Consider the following 23613-nt stretch of genomic DNA (forward strand, 5'->3'; position numbering starts at 1 on the left):
GCTGTACAATGTGGCTACCATATTGCCTACATGTAAATGGGCTGACAAAAAATACTATCTCCCATCCAGAGGCTCAGGGTATTTTTTTTCCCCAACGTACAACCAATTCTCTGGTTGTCATGGCTGTTAACAAACGAAACAGGCAACATCAGTCCTGCTCAAAGCCATCTGACAAGGAGTTGAAATGGCTGAACCTTCTGGACCATAAAAGCTACTCCTCAGCCTCTTTGCAGCTCAGAGTAACCAGTAACCGAGCCCTGTGACAAAATATGATTTTAGAAACCACTCAGTTTTTATCTTTTATTGAACACCTGCTTCAGGATCAGAGGGAACAATTTCAAGCCCTCATAACAGGCCAGACAGTTGCTAAGGTGTCTCTCCAGGCCTTGCTCGATGCCACCAATAAAGCTGCATGTTCCATGGCTACAGTAGTAGTCTTGCACTGAACTTCTTGGCTGAATTCCTCCAGCTTCCCCCAGGAGAAACAAAAGACTGTCAAGAGCCTTCCCATTGAGGGGCCCAAGTTGTTCAGCAATGCCATGGACAGGTTGCTCCATTCTCTTAAAGACCCCCTGGTGACACTGATCTCTGGGCATCTAAATGCCTGCAGCAGAAAGAAAATACAGTAGATCACAAATGGCTCATCACTCTGATCCCATCCACTACCAGCCCCCAAGACTGTCTGAAACACCTCCCCCTTCAGCCCCCCAGGAAGAAGTCCAGGTTCACTAAGAAAGGGCCATCCCCTACAGTGATGTCCCAGTCGGCAACATTCTCAGAACAACAATTTTGACCCTTTCCCTCCCTCCACTGCTATGGGGATTGTCTCTCCCATTTTCTACCTTTCTGGGAGCTCATCATTTCACACAGATGGATCCTGGAGGTGATTTCTACTGCCTGTTCCACCCAGTTCAGTTTCTTCCAGCCCCCCCAACTCCCCTGTCCCATCCATCTTCAGGGACCCTTCTCATGGTGGTCTCATGAGGCCTCCTAACATAAGATCAAACCTGTTCTACCAGACTTTATCTGGAAAGGGTTTTATTCCTGGAACTTCCTGGCCCTGAGGAAAAACAGGGGATGGAGACTAATTCTTGACCTCAGGACTTCAAACATCTTCATCTGCTCTCAGTGTTTCAGAATGGTAACCCTATGAGTGATAATTCGCTCCCTGGATCTAGGAGATTGGTTTGTTCCCTCTACCTTTAGAACATTTATGTTAATATAGCCATGCACCCCTCACACAGACTTATCCTATGTTTCCTAGTGCACAAGGACCATTACCAGTATTGCATCCTACCCTTTGGCCTCTCCACTGCCCCAGGAATCTTTACCAAAGTCCTCTCAGCCATCACAGCCCATCTTCACCAGATGGAAATAATGATCTTTCCTACATGGATGATTGGCTCCTGAAAGGTCTCTCATTTCTTGAGATACAGACAGCAATCTCTGTTCCATTCACTGGACCTCTGCCTCAGTGTGGAAAAGTCTGTCCTCGCACCCACTCAATGGACTTCATTGGGGCCACTCTGGACTCCTCCACTGCCAGAGTATACTTACCTAAGAACAAATTTGCCACAATGTCCAGCCTCATTTCAACAGTACAACAGAGCCTGCAAACCACAGCAAGGGATTGCCTGCAACTTCTGGCCCATATGAAAGCCTGTACATTTGTGACACCCTTAGCAAGACCACACTTTCAGTGTCTTCAAGCCTGGATGAGAACCATCTACAGCCCCAACAAGCAGTCTATCCAAGCGTGGGTCTGTACCTTGGTGGGTCCTCAATTCTCTAAATTTGGTGTAAGGATCCACAAAAGGTGTATGTGCGGTCAATCTACCTCTGTAGCCCTACTGAAAAACATACCTATCTCAGACATCTGCAGGGCAGCCACCTGGTCTTCAGTGCACATGTTTTCCCAGCATTACTCTCTCATGCCTGCTTCCAGAACCGATGCGGCTTTCGGTAATGCTTTCTACAAACTGAATCCACCTCTTCAGCACCCTCCTCTCTGACTGAGGTATTGCTCGGGAATTTCCTGCCATGAAGTACCCATAGGGACACTACTCAAAGAAGAAGGAGAGGTTACTTGCCTTGTACGGTAACTGGAGTTCTTCGAGAAGTGTATCCCTGTGGATGCTCCAGTATCCGCCATCTTTCCCCTCTGCCTCAGAGTCCTTTCGCTGGGCATTCATGGCTGAGAAGGAACTGGAGTGATGGCGAGTCCGTCCCCTTTATATCCTCATACTGGAGCACAAGGATATCTAGGGTGCAGGCATGGACCTGCAGATACTGCCAACCAAAAATTCCCATCAAGAGTTTGCAGGTACGCACATATCTTGATGTGGAGCATCCACAAGGACAGGCATCTCAAAGAACATCAGTTACTGCATAGGGTAAATAACTTCTTCTCACTTGCCCCACATAATCTCATCCTGACCTACAACTCAACTGTCATTCCTCTTGCATAACTGCTCCCTTTGTCTCTTTCCATTCTCAGTTTAAAGCCTTCATCATACTGCTTCCTAAGCTTAGAACAATCTCCTGTTTCTTGTCTGCCATGTGCCACCTTTTCCACCTTCAGGTCCAATTTTTCCATCAGTTTACTTCCTTGGTGTTACCGTTAATTTCTCTGCATTTTCCCTTCCGAAACTGATGACTCATCTGTGTCCGGGACAGAGATAGTGGCTTCGTCTTTATTTTGTAAAGTGATGTTCTGTAAATTGCTGTTGCTGATGTTATTGCTTGCGCAATAAGTAGATTTTTGTTAGGGTTTGAAGAAGACATATTCGCAGACATCTTTTCATGAGGGCTGGTCTCTAGCAACCTGAGATATGGTTGTACATTACTGAAAGCAGGGGTGCCCAGAAAATCTGCCTTTAATCTGAACACATTTAGGCCCTGTCTACATTACATTGAAGAAATTAGCATTAAGCCTAAAAAGCACTGTCTACGTTGTACTTCTGTTACAATACAAACAATTGAAATCCCCAGCTTAGACAAGGTCTTGAAAAAATGACATGGTTTAGAAGTCATTAATGCCATTTGTGCCCACATGCTTTTTTTTACAGCTGAGTGAAAGAGCCATGTTTCCATCCTGCAACGAGGCTAGTCTTGACCACTCTTTGGTTTAGTTAAAATGATTTAGTTGTGGAATGGACAGCGTTTAAGACCTATTGATTTAAACCATTTTCAAAAACAGTTCTGGTGTTTGCTTAACATGGGCATGGCTTAAGAAACCGGGAATTGCAAATCTATGTAACGTATCTTTGGGATCAAAGTTCAGAGCTGGCTGTGACTCCACCACATCTCCCTGCTAAGTACAGCAGCTTGTAGCAGTTGTTTAAAAACAAAAGAAAAGCCCCATGCTCATTCTCCATTGCAAGTGCTGCAGAAAAGGAGTAACTGGGCAGCTCCAAGACTGAAGGCCAAGAGAACCCCAGTCTCCTGTCAACAGAGACCAGGCCCGAGGGAGACCCTGCTTTGGAGAAAACATGGGCAAAGAGCCCAACCTGAGGGAGGAAGGGGGAGAGAATATAAATATGACACTTAAAAGGGCCCTGTCTCGAGATGAGTGTGTGTGAGTGAGGCCCAGTCTGCACTACGAACACATTGTGTTCTTGCACTATGCTCTGACATAGTGTGGCGTTGCTTATGTGCACGCAGCCAAGTTATATAGTAACCATGCGACTGAACTGTGCTAAAGCCCTGTAAAGAAAAGTCTACAATATTCAAATGGAGGTGCCCAAAATTAGGCACCCAAATCCCTGTTTAGGCATCTAATAAATAAAAGTGGTCTGATTTTCAAGAGGTGCTGAGAGTCCACAGTTCACATTGACTTCAGTGGGTCCTGCAGGTTCTCAGCACTTTTGAAAATCAGGTCAGGAATTAGACACCCAACTTTAGGCACTCGTATTTGAACATTTTGGTCAGAGGCTTTTGCCTAGTTCTGTAACCTGAGTATGATGTAGACTTCATAGTGATAGTATTTAAATGAGCCATCTCATTCCTCTCTCTTGGAGGTGAATGGAGGGGAAGTTGTACCTTTGCTGTTATTGTTGTTTGGTTGACGATAGTTTTTGGCAAGGGTGAGCTAACAGAGCAGTAATAATATAATATAATAATAATAACACTTAACACCTACATAACTCTTCATCTTTAAAGTGATTTTAAGACATCAGCCTATGTTTAGCTAACAGCAAAGGATTGAGAATGTTCTTCTCAAAAAAACGAAAGATGGATTCTTACATTTTCCCCCCCAAATGAAAATGTACAGTTGGCAGAAAACTACGCAAAGACCCAAAATTGTAGGATCTGTCTTCTGCCATTTTCTGTTGTCATTGTGCTACCCTGAACGGATCTGGGCCGTCCATATTAAAGTTCACATTGGTGAACCAGGCTTTGTGTGATGCTCCATAACGGTTCAGTTGAATGCATGAGTAGTATGTCATCCAAAACACACGCCCAGTAAAACATGATGGTTGCTTAGCATGCATGCTAAAGCGACCACAATACAAGTAAAAGAATCTGAATGTAGCTGGATAAATGATACTTGGTTTTAAAAAAAGAAAGGCAGCAGATTTAGCCAAGAGACCTGAATATCTGGCCTGGCTTCCTAAGCAAGTAACACAAGTAACTTTTCATTACGGAGTTTTCATGCAGATTGTGACACAAGACTGGAAAAGCTGTGCCAATTAAACTCCTTTTAGTATTGATCCTCTTCCACCCCTTCACATGCAGTGAGGATGGAGTGTGATGTACAGCTCGGTCTCGGAGTCACAACTCTTGGGTTCTGTGCATGACTCTGCTACTGCGTTTCTTTGGGTCCTTTTGGCAAGTTGCTTAACCTCTTCATGCTCTAGTTTACCTAGGTGTAAGATGGGCATGATAATACTTACCACCCAGTGGGGTTGTGCAGCTTACTTTATTAGTGTTTGTAAAGGCCTTTAAGCATGCTGCATAGCAGATTTCTTCTGGGCTGTATGTAGCTTGTTCTGTGTTTCATCCATAATTTACACCACTCTTTCCTCCCCCACAATTCAACAGAGCAAAGTATAGATAGAATTTCAATCTCCACTTCTAATTTTTCTACCTGTTTTGGTTAGTTTTGTACTCTCTAATGTTATTCAGGAGTACAGGCATTTCTTTACTACTGTACCTGGGCATAAAGGAGAAAAATGTCAAGTTTTAACTGGTGTTGCACCAAATTCAGAGTTGCAGACATTGGGACTGGCCCTGAAATGTATTAAAAACCTTCAGTGAGGCTTAGCTGCAACGTTGCCAGGTATGTTGGTAAGAATCCTCCCAGCAAGGATGGGAAAAACAATGGGCACTGATTCTGTTTGTATGTGTGCGTCTCTCTCTCTCTCCACTCTAACTGCTGAGTCCTGCTTATGTCACATTTTGCGTTCAGATGAGTGTCAGCAAGGAAGAGATGCACTGGGTAATCTAGCAGGCTTGTTATCAAACACACGCAGATACACTAACATAACACAGCATCAATTGCACACAAAGAAAGACAAGCCTGAGATCAGTTCAGTTGTGACTGCCACATACACACGGTGCGCTATTTAGGGAGAGCAGTACAGAAAGATCTTTGAGTCCATATCTCACCTGCCTGTTCACTAGACCGTGGCCCGCAGTGGGCAGATTAAAGAGAGAAAATGAATCAATTAGGTAAAACAAGAGAGGAATTCTATGCTCGACTGCTGGTCTTTCTCCTCTTTATTCATTCTGGTTACAGTGACCATCCTCAGCAGTCAATCATTCATCATTTTCTTAACAACTTTTTTTTGTCTAACTCTCCACCCCATCTTTCCCTCACCCCGAAAGGGTGATCGAAAAAGTTGAGGCAGATCATGGCAGGCAAGTTCTTCATTTTGTGTGATACTGTTGTGCATCATGCCTGAATCTCCCCTTCTTCCTACTCTCTTAGATCTGTTTACTCTCTGTACTCTCAATAAAATGAGGAGCAGCCCTTTTTATGTCTGGAATGTGTTTCTCTAAATCACAAGGATCCTGCCCAGTAAATGAAACAAGCAGAGCAGATCCTGGGCACCTTTTCACAGCCTCAGGGTGTGTAATTGATCCCATGTTTGCCTTCTATCACAGATGCAGCAGGATAACAGCAGCCAAACCTCCATAATAAACCATTATGCAATGACATGCTCATGAGGGAAGTTTCTTCCTGACCCCAGTTATTGTAGTTGGTGGTTGGCTAATAATGTCCTGAAGCAAGAGGCTTCAAATCACTTGTAATTTTTTTATCCAAGCTAGTGGAACTGTGGATATATTTTTTTCCATATAGATATCCACTCTGTTTTGGAATCCCACTAAGCTCTTGGCTCAGTGGCATCTATTATGGCATTGAGTTCCACAGGTTAAAAAAATGATTTCCTTGAGTCTATTTTTTGGTTGCTTTTTAATTTCGTTACATTTGCCTTTATTGTTTTTGTTAATGGGAAATGAAAGTAAGAGAGTCTGGCTGATCTCTACCCCATCTTTTTTACATCCCTTTGTAGTAGTAGTAGTAATAATCCCTAGCTCTTTTCATCAGTAGATCTCAAAGCGTTCCACAAAGGAGCTCAGTATCATTATCCCCATTTTGCAGATGGGGAAATTGATGTCACTTCTTTTCCCTTTCCTTTTTAAACTAAGCAATCCTGATTGGGACCTTGTCTGGAGAAGTAGAAGAATAAACAGTAAAGTATGTTGTCAAAAATAAATAATTCCAAAAGCAAATAAAAATGTAATGTGCTTCCTACCAATTCTCCCTCTTTTTATTGGAGAATGGCAGATACTATGGGCAATGGAAAGGAATCCACACTTGGTCTCATATTCTTAAGTTCTTAATGTTAATGAAAGGGAATTCAGTTAAATGCAAACATAATTGCAATAGATCCATAAATAAATGAGCAGAATGTCCGTGTATTGAGAGGGCGAGCGATTTGTGGGGGTTCTCCATTTGTTAAGCACCCAGCCCCACTTTTTGGATTCTAAAGCATCCAGGACAGCCTAATAGAAGGGGTGGGGGCTGTGCATGTTCCTCATGGCCTCTCCAAAAGCCACCAGTCAGCCATTTCCAATTTAGCTGTTAATCCCCCTGCTTATCTTTTGTTCCATTTATTTACTGCAGCAGGCGAAAATAAAATCCCATTCACTGGAATACAGGAGCCAGGAGCAGCCTCTATTACAGCCCAAACAGGTACAGTAATGCCAACAGAGCTCTGAGACCTTGCTTGGAGCTCACCCCACCTCAAATGAGAACGCTAGCCAGATCTGTGGAGCCAAATGAATCAGCAGGAAGCCAATGACAGGCCAGACAGAGTCAGGGCACTCTAGGTCAGAAATGACCTTTTGAGAAGGAGGGCCCTCCAGTGGTTTCTGGAGACTTGTGTGTGAAGGCCAAGGCCTGTGTGAGTTCAGGCTAGATTCACAGTTCTGGACTGTGGCAGAGAGAGGGTCCCTGTCAGTTTCCAGGAAATGTGTTTGCTGAGTGAATGACCTAGATCCCTGATTGTATACTACCTGTGGCTCATGTGAGTTCGTTTCAGTGAGGCCTGAAGGATCTTTGTAAGGCTAAAAAGAAACAAACTTGTAGAAATGAAACACAAACAGTTAATCTCTCCCTCTTTCCCCGCCCCCCCACTGGTGGCAGTAACCATCTGTCTGAATGGAAGCAGCAAAGAACATGTTCACCAATGAGCCTTGGCTGATGCCATATCGCTGCATGTTATTGAAGTGATTTTTTTGTAGATGTTTAATTTCTTACCTCCCCCTTCTTGTTTCAGGACATACTGGGGATTCTTCCAGTGGGGAGCCCTTTGACTTCCAGCATCTCCTCCAGTATCACCTCCAGTCTGGCAGCAACACCACCAAGTCCCGCTGGCACCAGCAGCATCCCAGGCATGAATGCCAATGCCCTTCCTTTCTACCCTACCAGCGACACAGTGGAGTCTGTTATAGGTAACACTGCTTGTTTATTTACACTGAGTGGAGCCCTCAGGAGGGGCTCTTCAGACATGAGAATTGGAATAACATGTTGCAGCCATGAGGTTGAAGGATGTTACAGTGCGCTCTAGTTTCTTATCCCACACTTCCCTGCGATTCTAGGGTTTCTATGACTATGGCTCGGCAGATCTTTTCTGCAGGTCATTATGGATGACATTCACCCCTGCACAGAGGATCAGCACAAGGGCTATGCACTCCTTAAGTGCGACTTGAACCTTCAAAATAGTGCTTAAGAGAGGTTTGATGGTGCATAGATCGTAAGCTGGCCCTCTGCGCAGGGGTGATTTTCACTCTATATGAATAACATCTGGCCCTGAGAGAGTGCGTGGGTTTGTCAGACTTTGGGTATACACTGTGTAGAGCAGAAAATCCCAGTGACAGTCTCCACAGCTACAACTTCTTTATTTTCCCTTTGAGGATTTTAACAGGAGGGGCTGGTCAGCTGAATGCTGATCTCTCCCCATCCAGAGCTCCAAGCGTAGGACAAAGTCCCTAGAAAAGTAGAGCAAGGGGCTCCCGTAGGGGAGTCACTGCTGTTCTGTCAGTCAGATTCTTTGTATCCTCTTTCATGAGCCAGCATTTCTCATGTAAATTAATTACAACAATAAAAGTAGTTAATACAAATAAACAGGCCCGGGTGGTATGTATGTATATAAATATATGTATATCTGTAGGTCTGTGATGAGGTATATTTTAATAATATGGTTAGATATAGCATTTGGCAGGCACTGTGTAAGCTTTCTTCACCTTATACTGTCTTTGAACCTCAGACCTGATTTGCAATCTGCCTGCTGCTGCTAGTCCATTTCTAGGCCTCTCCTCAGTAAATTGGCGATACAGCATTAGCCATAACCAGACAGAACATTGGCAGGTGTTGTTGCATAGTATGGCCAGAACCAGAATGTCACTATGGGGGAGATCTGTGAGGATTGCTATTATTTCAGATTTGTATGTCTGTTTTCATGTAACTGTTGGGTATGAGTTGATATAAAATCTTGGGGAATCGGGTCAGGCAACAGAAACCAATATGAAAAGCTGCCTGTTAGACTCACAACAAATCATTTAATAGCGACACTGCACAGGATCGAGAGTAGGGCTGAGTACACTGCCCAGTAGACAGCAATGGCTGTTGCAGTATGTAGGCTCTTTGGGCCACCCTATCTCTTGAAGTTTTTGGTCCTTTGTAACATAATTGGTACCTCTGTGTCCGGCAGAATCTGCCTTGGATGACCTGGACCTGAACGAATTCGGAGTGGCTGCCCTGGAGAAGACATTTGACAGCAGCACGGTGCCCCACACGAGTGGCATCATGATAGGTACATGAAAGCAACAGAGCTTTCTTTGATCATCGCCAAGCAGTGTTGCCAGATCAGCTAGGCTGAACCAGCCCCCACAAAGCTCTAAAATCAGCCTCAAAAAAGATTTATTGGTTGAAAGCAACAGTTGTAACTAACTCAGGCAACTAGTGAGAATCCTGAGAGCAAAAGTTCACTCTCCATGGCTAGCAGAGATGAGTTCTTGCCCGGGGCCTAGGAATGTTTCTGAGATGAGCATGTTTTGTTTGTCTTGGTCTGTAAACAGCGACCATCTAAAATGTGTCTGGGAGCTGTAAAAACAGCTGAAAATATAGCAACTCACATCTCCTGAGGAAAATCCCGGTAAAAGTCACAGAGAACCCAGTGACCTGGCAATACTGTTCTACTGTCACAGGATCATTTGATAGTGAATGGCCTTATATCAAAGCATACAATGTATGTCTCATCTTCTGTATGTGACATTTGAACCAACGTCCATTTTGCCTGTCTCTAGTGGCTCAGAAGTTATAGATCTCAGGACTCTTTGCAGAGAGCATTGGTGCCTAGCTGCCACATCCCCTTACTCAATGAAACAGATTCTTCTGTATGAGCTAATGCTGTCTCCATAATGGCTATTATTTGCCTACGCAGCTACTGCTCAGAACCTTACCTGAGAAACCAAACTCCATTCTGTGGACGATTTTAGATCCGATCCCCCTCAAAGGATCAACATACTGATTCAACATCCAGATTCTGTGTGCTCTGAGGGCCCCATTCCTGCCACAGCTCAGCCTTGTTGGCCTAGCGAGACAAGAAGCATGGAATAGAGGAATTGTGATCTTTCTGTCACTCCCTTTAGGTCTGGGTGTTAACTATTGCCTTTGAAGCTGGGATATGTCAGTATCAAGTGGAGGGGGGCGGGGAGAAAACTCTTTGGAGCTATCTGTGCAGCAGGAGGAGACTGCTCTCTGGTGTAGTGGAGCTCGATTCTGTTACCACTAGTTGCAAGCTTTCAAGTACAGCTGAAGCCAGTTGCTCATTTTAGATTGACCGAGTGGTGATGTGATCCTCTTCCTCATGACTGCCGATAGTTTATTGGTATTAAAAAAAGGAAGAAGAAATTTTGCAAGTGAATTTTCATTCCAAAGCTGCTCACCTGATATCTAAAACAAATGGTTTTCCGTAGGCTCGCAGGGACTGTGAACTCTGCAGGGGGAGTGCATTCAGGGCCTGGAGGGAGAGCCTCTCTCTGTTTTGGCCAGTTGACCAGCAGTCTTGGCATATTCTGAAGGGAGTCACATCTGTTTCTACTTGGCCAGAAGGGTGCTGGCCTCAGTGCCCCTTCTGAAGGTTGAGAGCTGTGTAATGTAGAAGGGAAATGGTGGGAATTCCCAGGCTCCCCTTTTTGATGAGGAGAGGGAAGCTAACATCTGCTGTTCTAAACTCCTGTGCTGTCCTCTGGTCCATACTTCATGATCATACATTCCCATCCTCTTTGTGTGTTCTTTGTCCAGGTGGGAGTTTGCTGCAAAGTTCTGCTCCTGTAAATATCCCTGGGTCCCTTGGAAGTTCCGCCTCTTTTCACTCTGCCTCTCCTTCTCCACCGGTCAGCCTATCATCGCATTTCCTCCATCAGCCCCAGGGACACTTAAGCCAATCAGAAAACACATTCTTGGGGACATCAACTTCTCATGGATCATTAGGTAAATGCACAGTGTGTGTGTTACATGTACATACGTGTCTATACCATGTAAGTATTTTCTTTTAAGTTAACTTTAATTTGAATGTCTTCTTTCAGTGTTGCCATTTATACCTCTCCTTCCCATAATAACAACAAAACTGCAAGCTGCTTTACCAATATGTAATTAATGAATCTTCACAGCACTTCTGTGTTAGAGGGAGCAAATATCCCCATTTTACAGATAGAGAAATTGTAGAAGAAAGGTTAAGTGACTTGCCCAAGTTCACCTAGCACTAATGATGACTTGATGAGGTGAGAACTTGGGAGTTCCTGGCTCCCCATCTTGTGCTCAGACAAATAGACTGCATCTCTTTCTGCTCAGAGCTTAGGGCAAGTGATTATAGCTTGGATCTTCAGCGCAACAGAGCTGAGGTGGAGAAGGGAAGATGGTTTTAGGCCACCTTCAATTCTTGGGAACAAATGGGGGCTGGACTGGCCCGTGGAGTAATTAAGAGCAGCCTCAAGCATACTGTAGACTATGCCCAGCTGCAGTTCCCTTCATATTGCCATTCTACAATCTGCGCTCAGCAGAATGTAGCAGTGCTCCAGCCACATTCCCTTCCATCCCCACCTCCACTCCCAAAGTTGTGCCCCCTACACTGAGGGCACAACACAGGCAGAATGGGGGAGCAGGATCTGTTAAGAACCCACAGATATTTCAAGAAATCAAATAATGTGATAGGCTGAATGCTACAGTGACTCTTGAGTTATCAATGTGTATGACAACAACAACAGGCGGTAGGGCTTCCTTTAGACCATAGTGAGAGAGCACTTATCAAATTTGGTTTCAGAGTGGTAGCCGTGTTAGTCTGTGTCAGCAGAAAGAACGAGGAGTACTTGTGCCACCTTCAAGACTAACATTTATTTGAGCATAAGCTTTCGTGGGCTAAAGCCCACTTCATCAGATGCATGTAATGGAAAATACAATAGGAAGATATATATATATATATACACACACAGAGAACATGAAAAAATGGGGGTTGTCATACCAGCTCTAACGAGATCAATCAATTAAGGTGGGCTAATATGATAATAGCTCACCTTAATGTAGGCGGGTAGTGATCGATCTGTCAGGGATTGATTTGTCGCGTCTTGTCTAGACGCGATAAATTGATCCCTGAACGCGCTTCCTGTCAACTCCAGAACTCTAGCTTGCGAGAGGTGGAAGCGGAGTCGATGGGGGAGCGGCAGTGGTTGACTCGCCACCGTTCTCACGGCCAGGTAACTCAACCTAAGATACGCCAACTTCAGCTACGCTATTCGCGTAGCTGAAGTTGCGTATCTTAGGTCGACCCCCCTGTAGACCAGGCCTAGGGTGCCACAAGTACTCCTCGTTTTTTCTATCAAATTCGGGAGATTTTTTAATTTTCAATGCTAAATCTCAGTAAAATGTTTTGCTAATCCATTGCTCCATGCATCTAACAACGCTGTGTCTCATATCTTGTAATCGCATTCTTTTTGGTCTTGCTTGAACGGCTTATACAATGACATTAATAAGAAAAGACATATCAGAAGGCAATGGTATTTAATTACAGCTGGTTTTTATTCATGAGAAAAGTCACAATTTCAGTAAGAAAAGGGAAATGTAACAGAAAAAATTATTTTAATAAAGCTATACTTTTTATTTCAGCAGAAAAGCATTAAATAGTTTGTATTCATATAATCACACAGAGTGCAGAATCAAAGAAATGGAATAAAATTGCAAAATGCATTTCGTGATCTGAATTTTTTAAAAAGCAAAATACAGCTTAGAACACAGTAGAGGAGTGGGAATAATTTGAGTCTTTTCAGCTTTTGATAAGGTTTTTTGACATAGTAACTTATTGTTTTAGAATGTAGGACTTGTCCATGCAGCTCATTGAATGTAGCTGAGATAGAATGCCTAGTGTGAATAGTTATTACCTTTATTTATTTATTATTTGTATTACTGTAGTGCCTAGGAGCCCTAGTTATGGTCCTATAGTGCTAGCTGCTGTACAAACACAAAAAAGATGGTCTCTGCCCCAGGGAGCTTACAGTCCAAGACAAGAGACAGCAGATGGAGCCAGACAGGCAGGGGAGTACAAGAAAACAGTGAGACTTCATTGGTCAGCATGATAGGCAGTGGTATCAGGACACCAGCAACCTAATCATTGCCAAATTCCCTTTCAAGAAATCTAGAACAGTAATAAAAATAAAATGTTAAACTTTCCCCCACTGCTAATCCTTTTGCTTTACCAGCAGGAGGGCAAATGGACAGACATTCACTCCTTAGAGGCAGGAGATGAGAGCTGTGGGAGGCTAGGGACAGTTTTTGAACCAGCATAACTATGTCGGTTGTGATGGGATTTTTTTCCCCCAAAAAATAATTATACCACCTCTAGTGTGGATGAAGTTGTACTGCTATAAAAGTTGCTGACACCGGTATAGTTTATTTCCCTTCCCATACAGGAATAAGCTATACCAGTTTAAGGCACCTTTCCACCGTTATAATTGCATGTGCACTAGGGTGTTGTGCTACTTTTATAATTTAGTTAAAGTGGTACAACATTGTAGTGTAGACAAGCCCTGAAAGAAGCAGTAGAGACCCCAAACTAACCAATTTCTGCCACTGGGTTTGAGTTGCCCAGCAAGGATAACCAGCTTCTTGGTTCTTGAGTGCTGCTTCTGACTGAGATGCTCTCTGCTGTGCTTCTAGGGTCTGGTCTTTATGCACTGGTTTAACTTAAATTTGGTCTTTAAATTAGTTTGAGTTAATCTGGTGCAAACCCCTGTGTGGACACTCTTGCACTGATTTAAACCTGATTTATATCAATTCTGCTTAATGCAGTTAGAAATTGAATTAAGACAAATCTATATAAGCCAGGTTTAAATTGATTTAAGAGTGTCCACACAGGGATTTGCCGCTAAATCACTTCTAAACTACATCACTTTCAAACAACCCTTTCATTAAACTGGTGCAAGCTGGTGAGCAGACAAGGCCTGAGTACCCAGAGCTCTCTGCTGTGTGTGCAGCAGTCATCCCTCAACTTCTTGTTGATTCTGCCCTGGATGAGGGCTGCAGAGGTTCATTCTGAGTAAAAACAGAGACTTTTTTTTACTGGCAAGGCACAAATCCTGGATTCCATGACCAATGTGTGGCCTTGTTTATCATATATTTCCTTCCACTGTGTCACCCAAGGCCCTGAGCCCTACTGTGAGAGGGGAAATGGGTTTGAATATGCTAGGCTAAGAATGTGGCTATAGCTAGATCACTGCCCTCTTAGTGCTCGAAGATGGCATGCGTGGCACTGATTTACTTACTGTGGAATCCGAAGGAGAAGTCACACCTGGCTTTGTCTACTCAGGCAAACAAAGTGGGTGTTTGCAGTCGAGGTAGCGCAGCAGTTCTCAAACTGTGGGTCAAGATGCCCAATGACCCCATTTTAATGGGGTCGCCAGGGTTGGCATTAGACTTACTGGAGCCCAGGACCCAAGTCTCAGCCCCCATCAGGGCACAAGCCCCACCTCCCGGGGCCCAAGCCCAAACCTGATAGCTTCAGCCCTGGGCAGCGGAGCTCAGGCTTTAGGTTCATCCTTGGGTGGCAGGGCTCAGGTTACAGGCCCCTGCCAGAGGCTGAAGCCCTTGGCCTTCAGCTTTGGCCCCCCTGCCCAGGGCAGTGGGGCTTGAGCGGGCTCAGGCTTCAGTCCCCCCTCCTGGGGTCATGTAGTAATTTTTGTTGTCAGAAGGGGGTCACAGTGCAATGAAGTTTGAGAACCGCTGTGCTAGCGTACGCCTAACTAGGCTACTGCATGACAAGCTGAAATGATCCTGAGGAAGTTAAACTGTCTCACACAGGTGCAAATGGGGGGATTTCAGTTGGGGTAAGCTAACTTGATTGAAAAACTCCTCTTTATAGCCTGTGTAGACGGAGCCACATTCAAGGGGAGCTTCTGTCTGGTGGCAGGAGACATCAGTTCCCAAACTACACACTCAGCTACCTAAAAGTGTGAGACCTTTAGTGTGTGAGCATTGCTGTCCCCAAATGGATGACTGTCTCCTGAAGGAGTGAACTGGTTCCTAAAACAATCCTCTGCTTCCTAAACATTCACTGTGAGCCCTGGATTTCACAGGGGCAGGGAACAAGTGGGGAAACCTCCGACACCTGTGACATAACCCTCTCTGTCTCCTCGTGAAACAGGTTTAAATGGGATGAACAGCAGCATATGGGAGCACTTTGCTTCTGGGAGTTTTTCGCCCAGTACCTCACCTGCGTTTCTGTCAGGTCCAGGTGCTGCTGAGCTGACGAGACTGCGACAAGAACTGGATGAAGCCAACAGCACAATTAAGCAGTGGGAGGAGTCCTGGAAACAAGCCAAACAGGTACAGTGCAATTTGCAGAGGATGTGGCCATAGCCAAAGAGGCTTTTCCGAACCTAGAGATGATGTGAGGTGATGTAATTCAGACCCTCTTGGAGCCAGAATCCCTTAGACCTCTTTACACCCACTTACCAATGGGTAAGGGAATGAGAGCTAGTGTACTTCATGTGCTTAGGAGCTGGAAAGGAGTAAGGCCTTGTCTACGCACTAAAGTTGCACCAATTTAACGAAAGGGGACATCTTAAACCGATTTAGTTAAACTGGTACAAAAGACTGTGTGGACACTTCATATTTCAGTTTAAAGCAAGTTTATTTCCTTTTAACGTAGTCAATTAGGAATCCGTTCAAGCTAAACTGAAACCAAACACTTTTAAACAGAAATAAGAATCTCCATACAGAGGCTCACACCAGTTTAATTAAATTGGTGTAAAATCACACCTTGAGTTAAACCAGTGCAACTTTCCTATGTAGCCAAGGCCTTAGTTACTGCAGAGCGTGACATTGATTTAACGTGCACTTTCTTACATCCTTCAGTTAGCCACTTTTTTTTTGCTACACCTCTTCTCTGGTCTCTCGGCATTCAAGTTATGCCAGTGCACACACCACCTTGGAATCTGGCCCACTGACTTTAAGGGGGTGTAAATTTCATGTGGGTAAATTGGTGTGAATCTAAATAGGTAGATAAGTAAAAGGGAGTCTTAGCTGGTCTTGGATGCTGGCAAAGGGTTTATACTGACTCTCTCTTTTTGCTGGGACTTTCAGGCATGTGATGCTTGGAAGAAGGAAGCGGAGGAAGCCAATGATCGCGCCAGCACAGCGAACATGGAATGTGAGCTGGTCCGGGAGCAGAGGGAAGCCCTGGAGCTGCAAGTGAAGAAACTCCAGGAGGAGCTGGAGAGGATCCATGCTGGCCAGGACCCCCAGCTCCTTCGCTCATTCTCTGATCTAGAGACCCTCTCACTCTCCACACTGTACACCCTACAGAAACAGCTGCGTGCCAACCTGGAGAGAGTCGACAAGGTGAGCATGAGGGACCTTGGGGTGGGAGCATTCCGCTTACCTCTTACTTTCCAGTTGGTCTGTAGAGATCTAAGGCCTTGTCTATACAGCCAAAACAGAAGTTAGCAACTTTTTTGCTCAGCCTGAGTGGATCTAGTCAAACTGCGTTATAACATGGTTAAACAAATGCTGTAGCCCTGGTCTGTACAGCTACAGAGGTCAGGGCTATAGCTAGAGTACAATTTTAAATCTAAGTAGGTCAGGGAATAGAACCTAGAAGTACCCAGGAACCCAGCCTGTGCAGCCTCACTTTCACTTCACAAAGCTGAGGGGAATATACTCCACTGTGTGCCGGCGGAGGAGCTTTCCCTCTCCCCAGCACCTCCTTGTTTGTGATGATTGTGTTTTGGTTTGTCCTCTCTTGCAGGCAGTATTTCAGATGCAATCAGTGAAATGTCTTAAGTGTCAGGAGGAGAACCGGGTGGTGTTACAGTGCCAACATGCCGTGCTGTGTGAAATGTGTGCCGAGGAGGGCGAATGCCCCATCTGCCATCCCAACAGGCCACACACTCTCCAGTCGTGACCCTTCAAGGACACTTGGTTTCTCATATCACATAGAACTTTTTAACTTTATATATATATATATATATATATATATGTGTGTGTGTGTATGTATATATATATATATATTAAAAACAAAAATTAGTTGCAGAGCACTTTTTAATATTTTACATCCCCAATCTAAACTGCCCCTCTCCCACTCCCCACTAATTCTAACCATTTAGGAACTTTGAGAGCTGTTGTTAATACAGCACAAAGGGCCATTTGTGCAGAGTCTGTGTTTTTCCTCTTTTCTATTTAGGATATAACAAATTTTTGACTATTTTGAGGGTTTTGGAGTTGGGGAGAGGGGCCTCCAGGTGCTTTCCAGAGTGAGGGTTGGACTCATGGGGGAGGAAGGAGATGAATTCCCATTGCTTGATCATGTCTTCAAACCTGCACTCTTTTACTGACCCAGCTTGTTAAAGCCATCCCCACTGACAGAAGCCCTGTTGGGTGTCTGCTGGGTTAGAGCTTTGCTCGCTCGGATGCTTGCTGATCTCTGAATACACAAGAACTTTGCCTGTCCATTTAAACAACAAAGTTCATTTTTTAGAAGTTTTTTTTACACAATTTGTATATTTGTAAGAAAACAACAAAAGGGAAAAAATACAGAATTTAAAGCAACTCAGGCCAGGCCAGGCCAGTGGCTAGTGTATATTATAGGTCTGTTTGGGGGTCCTGGGTTTGAGAGTCCTTAGAAATACTGCCCAGCCGGCAAGCTAAGGCTAATCTGTAGAAGGGAGGTGGAACCACAGGTTCTGTCTCTCCCCCGATGGCGTCTTTGTCGAGATGTATTCAGCTTCAGGTTGGATGGTAGTCTGGGGACGTGCTTCGTATGTGGAAGAGATTCTAATTGGTGAGTGAGAATGTCAGGGTGGGAGATGAGCTGGGAGGTGATGACTGTACTTGAACTGGCCAGATATTTCCTGCGTCACTGCCTCAAGGATAACAGGGTTCCCACAGCTCTGTGCTCTCCATGATTGTCTGGTGGGTGAAGGTGAAGCCTGAGCTCTTCCTGGGTTCTGAGGCAGGGCACAGAACTCAGGAAGTTTGTAATTTTTCTCTGCCCATGCATCTGGTTAATATTTAGCACTTTCAGTAATGAATTCTCAGAAGATCCCTGTGAGGGGTTCTCCTTCCATGAGCAGAGCCATTGCTGTGCCATGGTAAACAGAGGTATCCACACCAACCTACTTATTTCTGTTTCACTAACAGGCTGTTCAGCCAAAACAGGCAGGCAGCTCGCAGGACAGTGATAAAAGTTCCATTTGCTGATCTCCAGCTGCACTCTTGCTACAGGTGCCACTAGTATTCATGCTGTTGACACAGCATTATGCCGGTGGTAGCAAAGTAATTTCTATCATGGAGCAAATCACTGCTCCATCTATTCCAGCCTTGAACAGTGGCCAATGCCAGAGGCTGCAGAGACAGGTATAAGTTATTTCTTCCTGATCACAGCTGACTGCTTTATGCCCTGAAGCATGATATTTGATAATACGTGTGACTTTTAAACTTAGCTAGTGTAATTGCAGATACAGTTCTTATTCACATACATGTATAACACTAATTTGAAACGTTACTAAAGCTAGTTTGCTCAGTAATGTCCAGTTGCAGAGAGTTCCACAGGTTAATTATACAGTTACTAGGACAAGATATTGTGTCAGTTGAGAAAGGAAAAGAACTTTAATTTCAACTAGACATTGAAAATCCTCAAACCACCAGCCATTATGTACAAACATTCCTGGTGACTTGGTGGAGTTAGCAATAGAGTCCAGCCTGCAGGTGTCTAGCAGACAACAGGTGGACCTGGGGAGTGTAACAGGAAAGATATGGTTCCACCAAACTCAATCTCCTTCTAGTAATGGGGACAGATGGGAAAGGAGGAACTGAGGTCCCATGAACACACTTCCTTTTCCACGACATTCCTTTTCCTTGATGCAACGAATATCTTCCGGTGTCCTTGGGCTCTCTCACTCTCCCATCTCCTGCTGTGCAGGTTCATCTTTTGAACATGCAGCTTTCTGCAAACTCTGGCTGGATCCTTCTAGGGGATCTGACCTGCTGTGAGCACCATGGATCTTTACCTCCCAGCACCATCAGCAGGGGAGCTCATGCTACCTTCTACTTGTTCACTTGGGCTGGCATTGCAGTTTACTCCTAGGTGGGGAAGGAGAGAGATGGGAACCTCCAGATTAGCCCTACACCAGCAACAAATGTTCAAGTTCATTGTTTCCCTCCAGGAAAAACAAAATGCCACTGGCCAGGACCCTGTCTAGTAGCTAAGCTTTTCTACAACCATTTCCAGTATGTAAATTGACTTCTGATTTCAGAGGGAGGCAATAACCTGCTGGGTTCCCAACCAACTGGCCAACCAGGTCATTAATTTGTTTATGTTCTCTTTCGCCGTATGGGGCGGGCAGGCTGTGGGGCACTGCAAACAGGCTGCCGTTAATGGGGCAAACTCCCCTCTCAGGTACAAATGCACGGCTCACACTGTGTGCGTATCTGAGGCCTGAGTTTGACACTGTTTTATTATTACCCATTTTTGGCTCAATCCTGCCGTATCTGCAGGAGCAAAACTCCCATCGGAGTCTCTCTTTCTCTTTTAAACGTTTTTTAATGCACCTACTGCAGAGACACTATAACACACATTGATAAGTATCCGTTCTGTCTGAAAGGACCATAACCTCCTTGTCTGGGAGTTTTACCTGCATTAAAAACTGCATGATTGGGTCTTTAATCCCATCAGTGACTCCTGGTTCTGGATGATCTGGGCTAGTTTACTCACCTTCCCCACCCTGGAAGTGCACCGGAAACCCCAGCAGCCCATGGTTGTTAATAGGAACAATTAAACTGTTATCAGAAACTTTCAAAGTATTTCGTATTTAATGCAAGGAATTAATTAGATTTGCTTCCATGATTCCATCCTTCCTCTGCAGGGAAGGGGTTAATATGCATTCCCAGATGATCTCTAAGTGCAGCTCTGTGTAGTTGTTTTTTTTTTCTCCTCCCCATTAACTTGTTTTTGGTAAAAATGCTTTTTTCCATGTGTATTTTATTGTAACTAGCATCAATTTTTAAAATTTTTTTTGTATGGAGCGATACTGCTGGTGACTATTGTGGCCATGTTGTTTGGTTATAGCCTTTGAATGTCTGTGCCATGAGGTGGGACTGGTCTCAAAGGCCTGCGAACCTGCCTCGGTTTGATCTTAAGGAAAGATCATTTGTTAAAATGTATGAAAATTCTTTTTTAAAAACAAATGAAAAACCACAAAAAAAGGGGGAAGGAAAAACCCAATGAAAATGAAATTTACTAAACTGTTTTGGTAACTAATGGAAAACTAATAGGGAATAAACTCTCGAATCAGGTCTATAATATTTATAAGCTCTGAAGCTGATCAGCCCACGTGGCTACTGGATGGAAATTAATGTGTAATGTTTGTTTTTGTTAACATTGTGGTTTATTACTCTCCTTCCTTCCTTCCTTCCTGTAGGATTGTCCATTGTGACCCCGTGCTCTCTGGACAAATCAGTTTATCCAGAGAACTGGCTGCATAATTGCAACTGATTCCCACAGGGGAGGTTCTATGGATGTGTTCCCTTCTCCTCCCAAAGTTACAGTGACCCATGATCAGCATACTCATGTCTGTCCCATTAGGATCTGGCAATTCCTTAGTAATGCAGAACTAGCTGGTCATGCTGGGGGGTCAGACTTTTCCCCATTGGCAGATTGCTTAGCCAAGTGGGGTACAAGAGAAATTCCAACCTGGAGAACTACATGGTTTGCCTTCTGAGCAAAACACAGTTTCTCTGTTTAGTACGTATCCAGAAGGACCAAAGAATCCAAATTGGAAATAATCTAAAAATCCTCCCCCTCCCTGCCCTCAAATCCTGATTCTTCCCTGCCCCACACCAATCATAGCAGAACAGGTTGAAGGGATTAGCACCAGGTGTGAAGTGTGACCCTCTCCCCAATACATTGTATTTTGTATCTTTGTACAAACACATTGACTTTTTCTCTCCTTCCTCTGGTCCTTCAACAAAGGCTTTTTAAAGCTAGGTTTCTATGAATTTTTAATTGCTGCTCTTTCACAACATGAAATCTCTGAAATGTGAATGATTTATTTTGCTCCAGATGGAACAGAGAAATTGATCTGTGTGTATTTGATAAATAATTTGGGGGCCCTTTTCTTCCTAGAAATTAATAAGAAAATAAGTATGAGTTGGGGGACAGGGCCAAAAAAAAGGGCAAAGTCTCTGACTCTCTCTAGCAGCTGTTGACTTTACATCGTCTGAGCCAGGTGATCCCTGCATGGAGTCACTGTGCTGCTCTTAAAGCAACAGGATTCTGTGGCCAGCTTCTGTGTGTTATCAAAAGGGGGCTTACTGAAATATTGGTGCTAATGCACCCAGCCCCTCTAATGTATTGTCACGGGCTGTGTATTTTGGAGCAGAAAAGTCCATAGTGTAATGAATGGAATAATTAAATCAGACCAAGGGGACCCTTCTATGGACTGAGTCACATTAAAAGAAAAAAAGTCTTAGTCAAAGTGGACAATTTCCAGCCCTTCTGAATTAGCAGCCCACTTCGCTGATGCTGAATAGATAGGGCATGTCTGGAAACACCCCCCATAGCTTCCACCCCTCCACACAGAGTCCTTATTGGATAAGTAGCATTTGCCTCCCAAAATGTCCTGTAGCGTTGGAAGGGTTCATTAGAAACGCTGACCTCAGTGACTAATTCTGCCTGCTTGGCAGCATCCTAGCCCTGATTTGAGGGAAGGGAGTATTAATTGTGTTGTGAAACCACAGTATTCTTAAAGGTCAATAAACTTGTACTTTATTATGAAAACTATACAAGTCTGTCCACTTGAAACAGATGAATTAGAGCAACAATATTCTACATACATACTTCAAAAAGCTAGAAAATCTCCTTAGAGAATAGCCGTGAGCCTGAGAATTTCTCCGTGTTCGGGAGGCTACAGTGCATTTACATAGCCTAGGGACACTGGGGCCATGCTTAGCTCATCTCCCGGCCCTATGGACACCCAGCCAAACCCAGACTGTGGCATGCGGGTATGTGACATAGTAGTCAGATGATACGGGGAAATGGCCCAACTAGGGAGCACAGCATTCTATCTTCCCGCCAAAAGGACCTCTGCAGCTGTTCTCATTCAGAAGGGGTTTTTACTTTCCATACATCTCCAAAGCTTAACCTGAGCCACTAGCAAGGGCTTGCACAGTTCAGACAATGAAGAGAATTCCTCACCGTGTGAGGAAGAGTTTAACGCTGAATGGACTCAGGAATTCATTGCTGTTCACTAGCCACAGTTCATCCTCTTGTTCCCTCTTCCTCCTCCCAGAAGGCAGAATATTCTTACCAGTGTTTCCCTCCAGGATTATAATAATCCCTGGAGCACTGCAGACAGAAAATAGATGTTACTGGTGTCAAGAAAAGTATTGCAAAAGTGAAGTATTCCTGCAAATTAGTGACTGTGGATCAAAGATATCTATGGGGCTTCCCCATGCTGTAGTTTCCGATGTTAAAACAAAATAAGTGCGTTAAACAATACACACTACAGTAGATCTGGTGGCAGTTCTTGACCAATCTCTTTCTTGGACTTCCCGGAGAAGGAGCATTGGGAAGGAGCATCCCTCAGTCTGTGTAGACGGTGGCAGAATGGTAATCCGTGGTGTGTACAATGTGTTGTTGATTCCATGTATAGACTGTGATTTCAGCTGTCGTTCTTTCTCGTATTCTGTAAATACGTGTTTTGGTTGTTGGAAACCTGGTTTAGACTCTTTTTCTCGGCAGAGTGAATTTGCATGTGGGGCTGGAAGGAATGCAATCTGTGTCACAGTTTCCAAGGGCAGGATGGATTTTCTAGAGGACAATAAATTTTTATTTTTTTGCTAATAAAAAAAACCCAAGCAGCTTGTGTGTGTATGTGCGCACAGTGCATCCGGGCAGTGGGGTGAACTTTCTATGTGCCTTGGCCCTGCTCTTGGGAGCAAAAGAGTTCCTGTAATTACAGACCCAGCTCATTGGGATACAGCACTAGGAGAGGCTGGGCACCTCCCAGACAGCTTTGTAGCTGACATTCCTCCCCCAAAGAGTTTACAATCAAGATGTATCTATATGACAATATGTAACAGGGTTGAGACAGTCCCATCAATGGAATGACCGAGCCACATGAGGCTCTTCGCAGGTGCCTCCAAACTAGCCAGATTCGTGGTCTTGGCTGAGAGATCGGGTCTCAAACTCCTTCTTCTGGAGGAATGAGAGGTAGCCCGGCTGAAGAAGCAGTCCCATGATGTAATCAGTAAAAGTATCAAAGGCAGTGTTAGAGCAGGACCCTGGGAGTAGGACCTTGGATCTGTTATAGAGTCATAGACTTTAAGGTCAGAAGGGACCATCATGATCATCTAGTCTGACCTCCTGCATATTGCAAGACAAAGAACCTCACCCACCCACTCCTATTATAGACCCCCTAACCTCTGGCCAAGTTACTGAAGTCATGATTTAAAGACTTCAAGTTACAGAGAATCCACCATTTACACTAGTTTAAACCTACAAATGATCCATGCCCCATGCTGCAGAGGATTCTCAAATTTGCCACTCACTTTCT

The 23613-nt window shown here is 44.3% G+C and overlaps 1 protein-coding gene across 8 annotated transcripts in view; it reads left to right on the top strand.

Annotated features, from left to right (window-relative positions):
• UNK (unk zinc finger) overlaps nucleotides 1-22772 on the top strand; it is a 68222-nt gene extending 45450 nt beyond the window's left edge. For 4 of the 8 annotated variants that reach the window (XM_073312099.1, XM_073312094.1, XM_073312100.1 and 1 more), the window contains 7 exons: nucleotides 7133-7201; nucleotides 7788-7962; nucleotides 9222-9323; nucleotides 10817-11005; nucleotides 15204-15385; nucleotides 16145-16402; nucleotides 16809-22772. In XM_073312099.1, coding sequence (XP_073168200.1) covers nucleotides 7133-7201; nucleotides 7788-7962; nucleotides 9222-9323; nucleotides 10817-11005; nucleotides 15204-15385; nucleotides 16145-16402; nucleotides 16809-16964 — 1131 coding nt within the window. In that variant the 3' untranslated portion in view covers nucleotides 16965-22772. The remainder of the gene's footprint in view (nucleotides 1-7132; nucleotides 7202-7787; nucleotides 7963-9221; nucleotides 9324-10816; nucleotides 11006-15203; nucleotides 15386-16144; nucleotides 16403-16808) is intronic. The other 4 variants (XM_073312095.1, XM_073312098.1, XM_073312097.1 and 1 more) reach the window with 4 other exon arrangements.
• The last annotated feature ends 841 nt before the right edge of the window (nucleotides 22773-23613 follow it).

The sequence above is a fragment of the Lepidochelys kempii genome, chromosome 14, assembly GCF_965140265.1.
Source record: "Lepidochelys kempii isolate rLepKem1 chromosome 14, rLepKem1.hap2, whole genome shotgun sequence".
Classification (NCBI taxonomy): Eukaryota; Metazoa; Chordata; order Testudines; family Cheloniidae; genus Lepidochelys; species Lepidochelys kempii.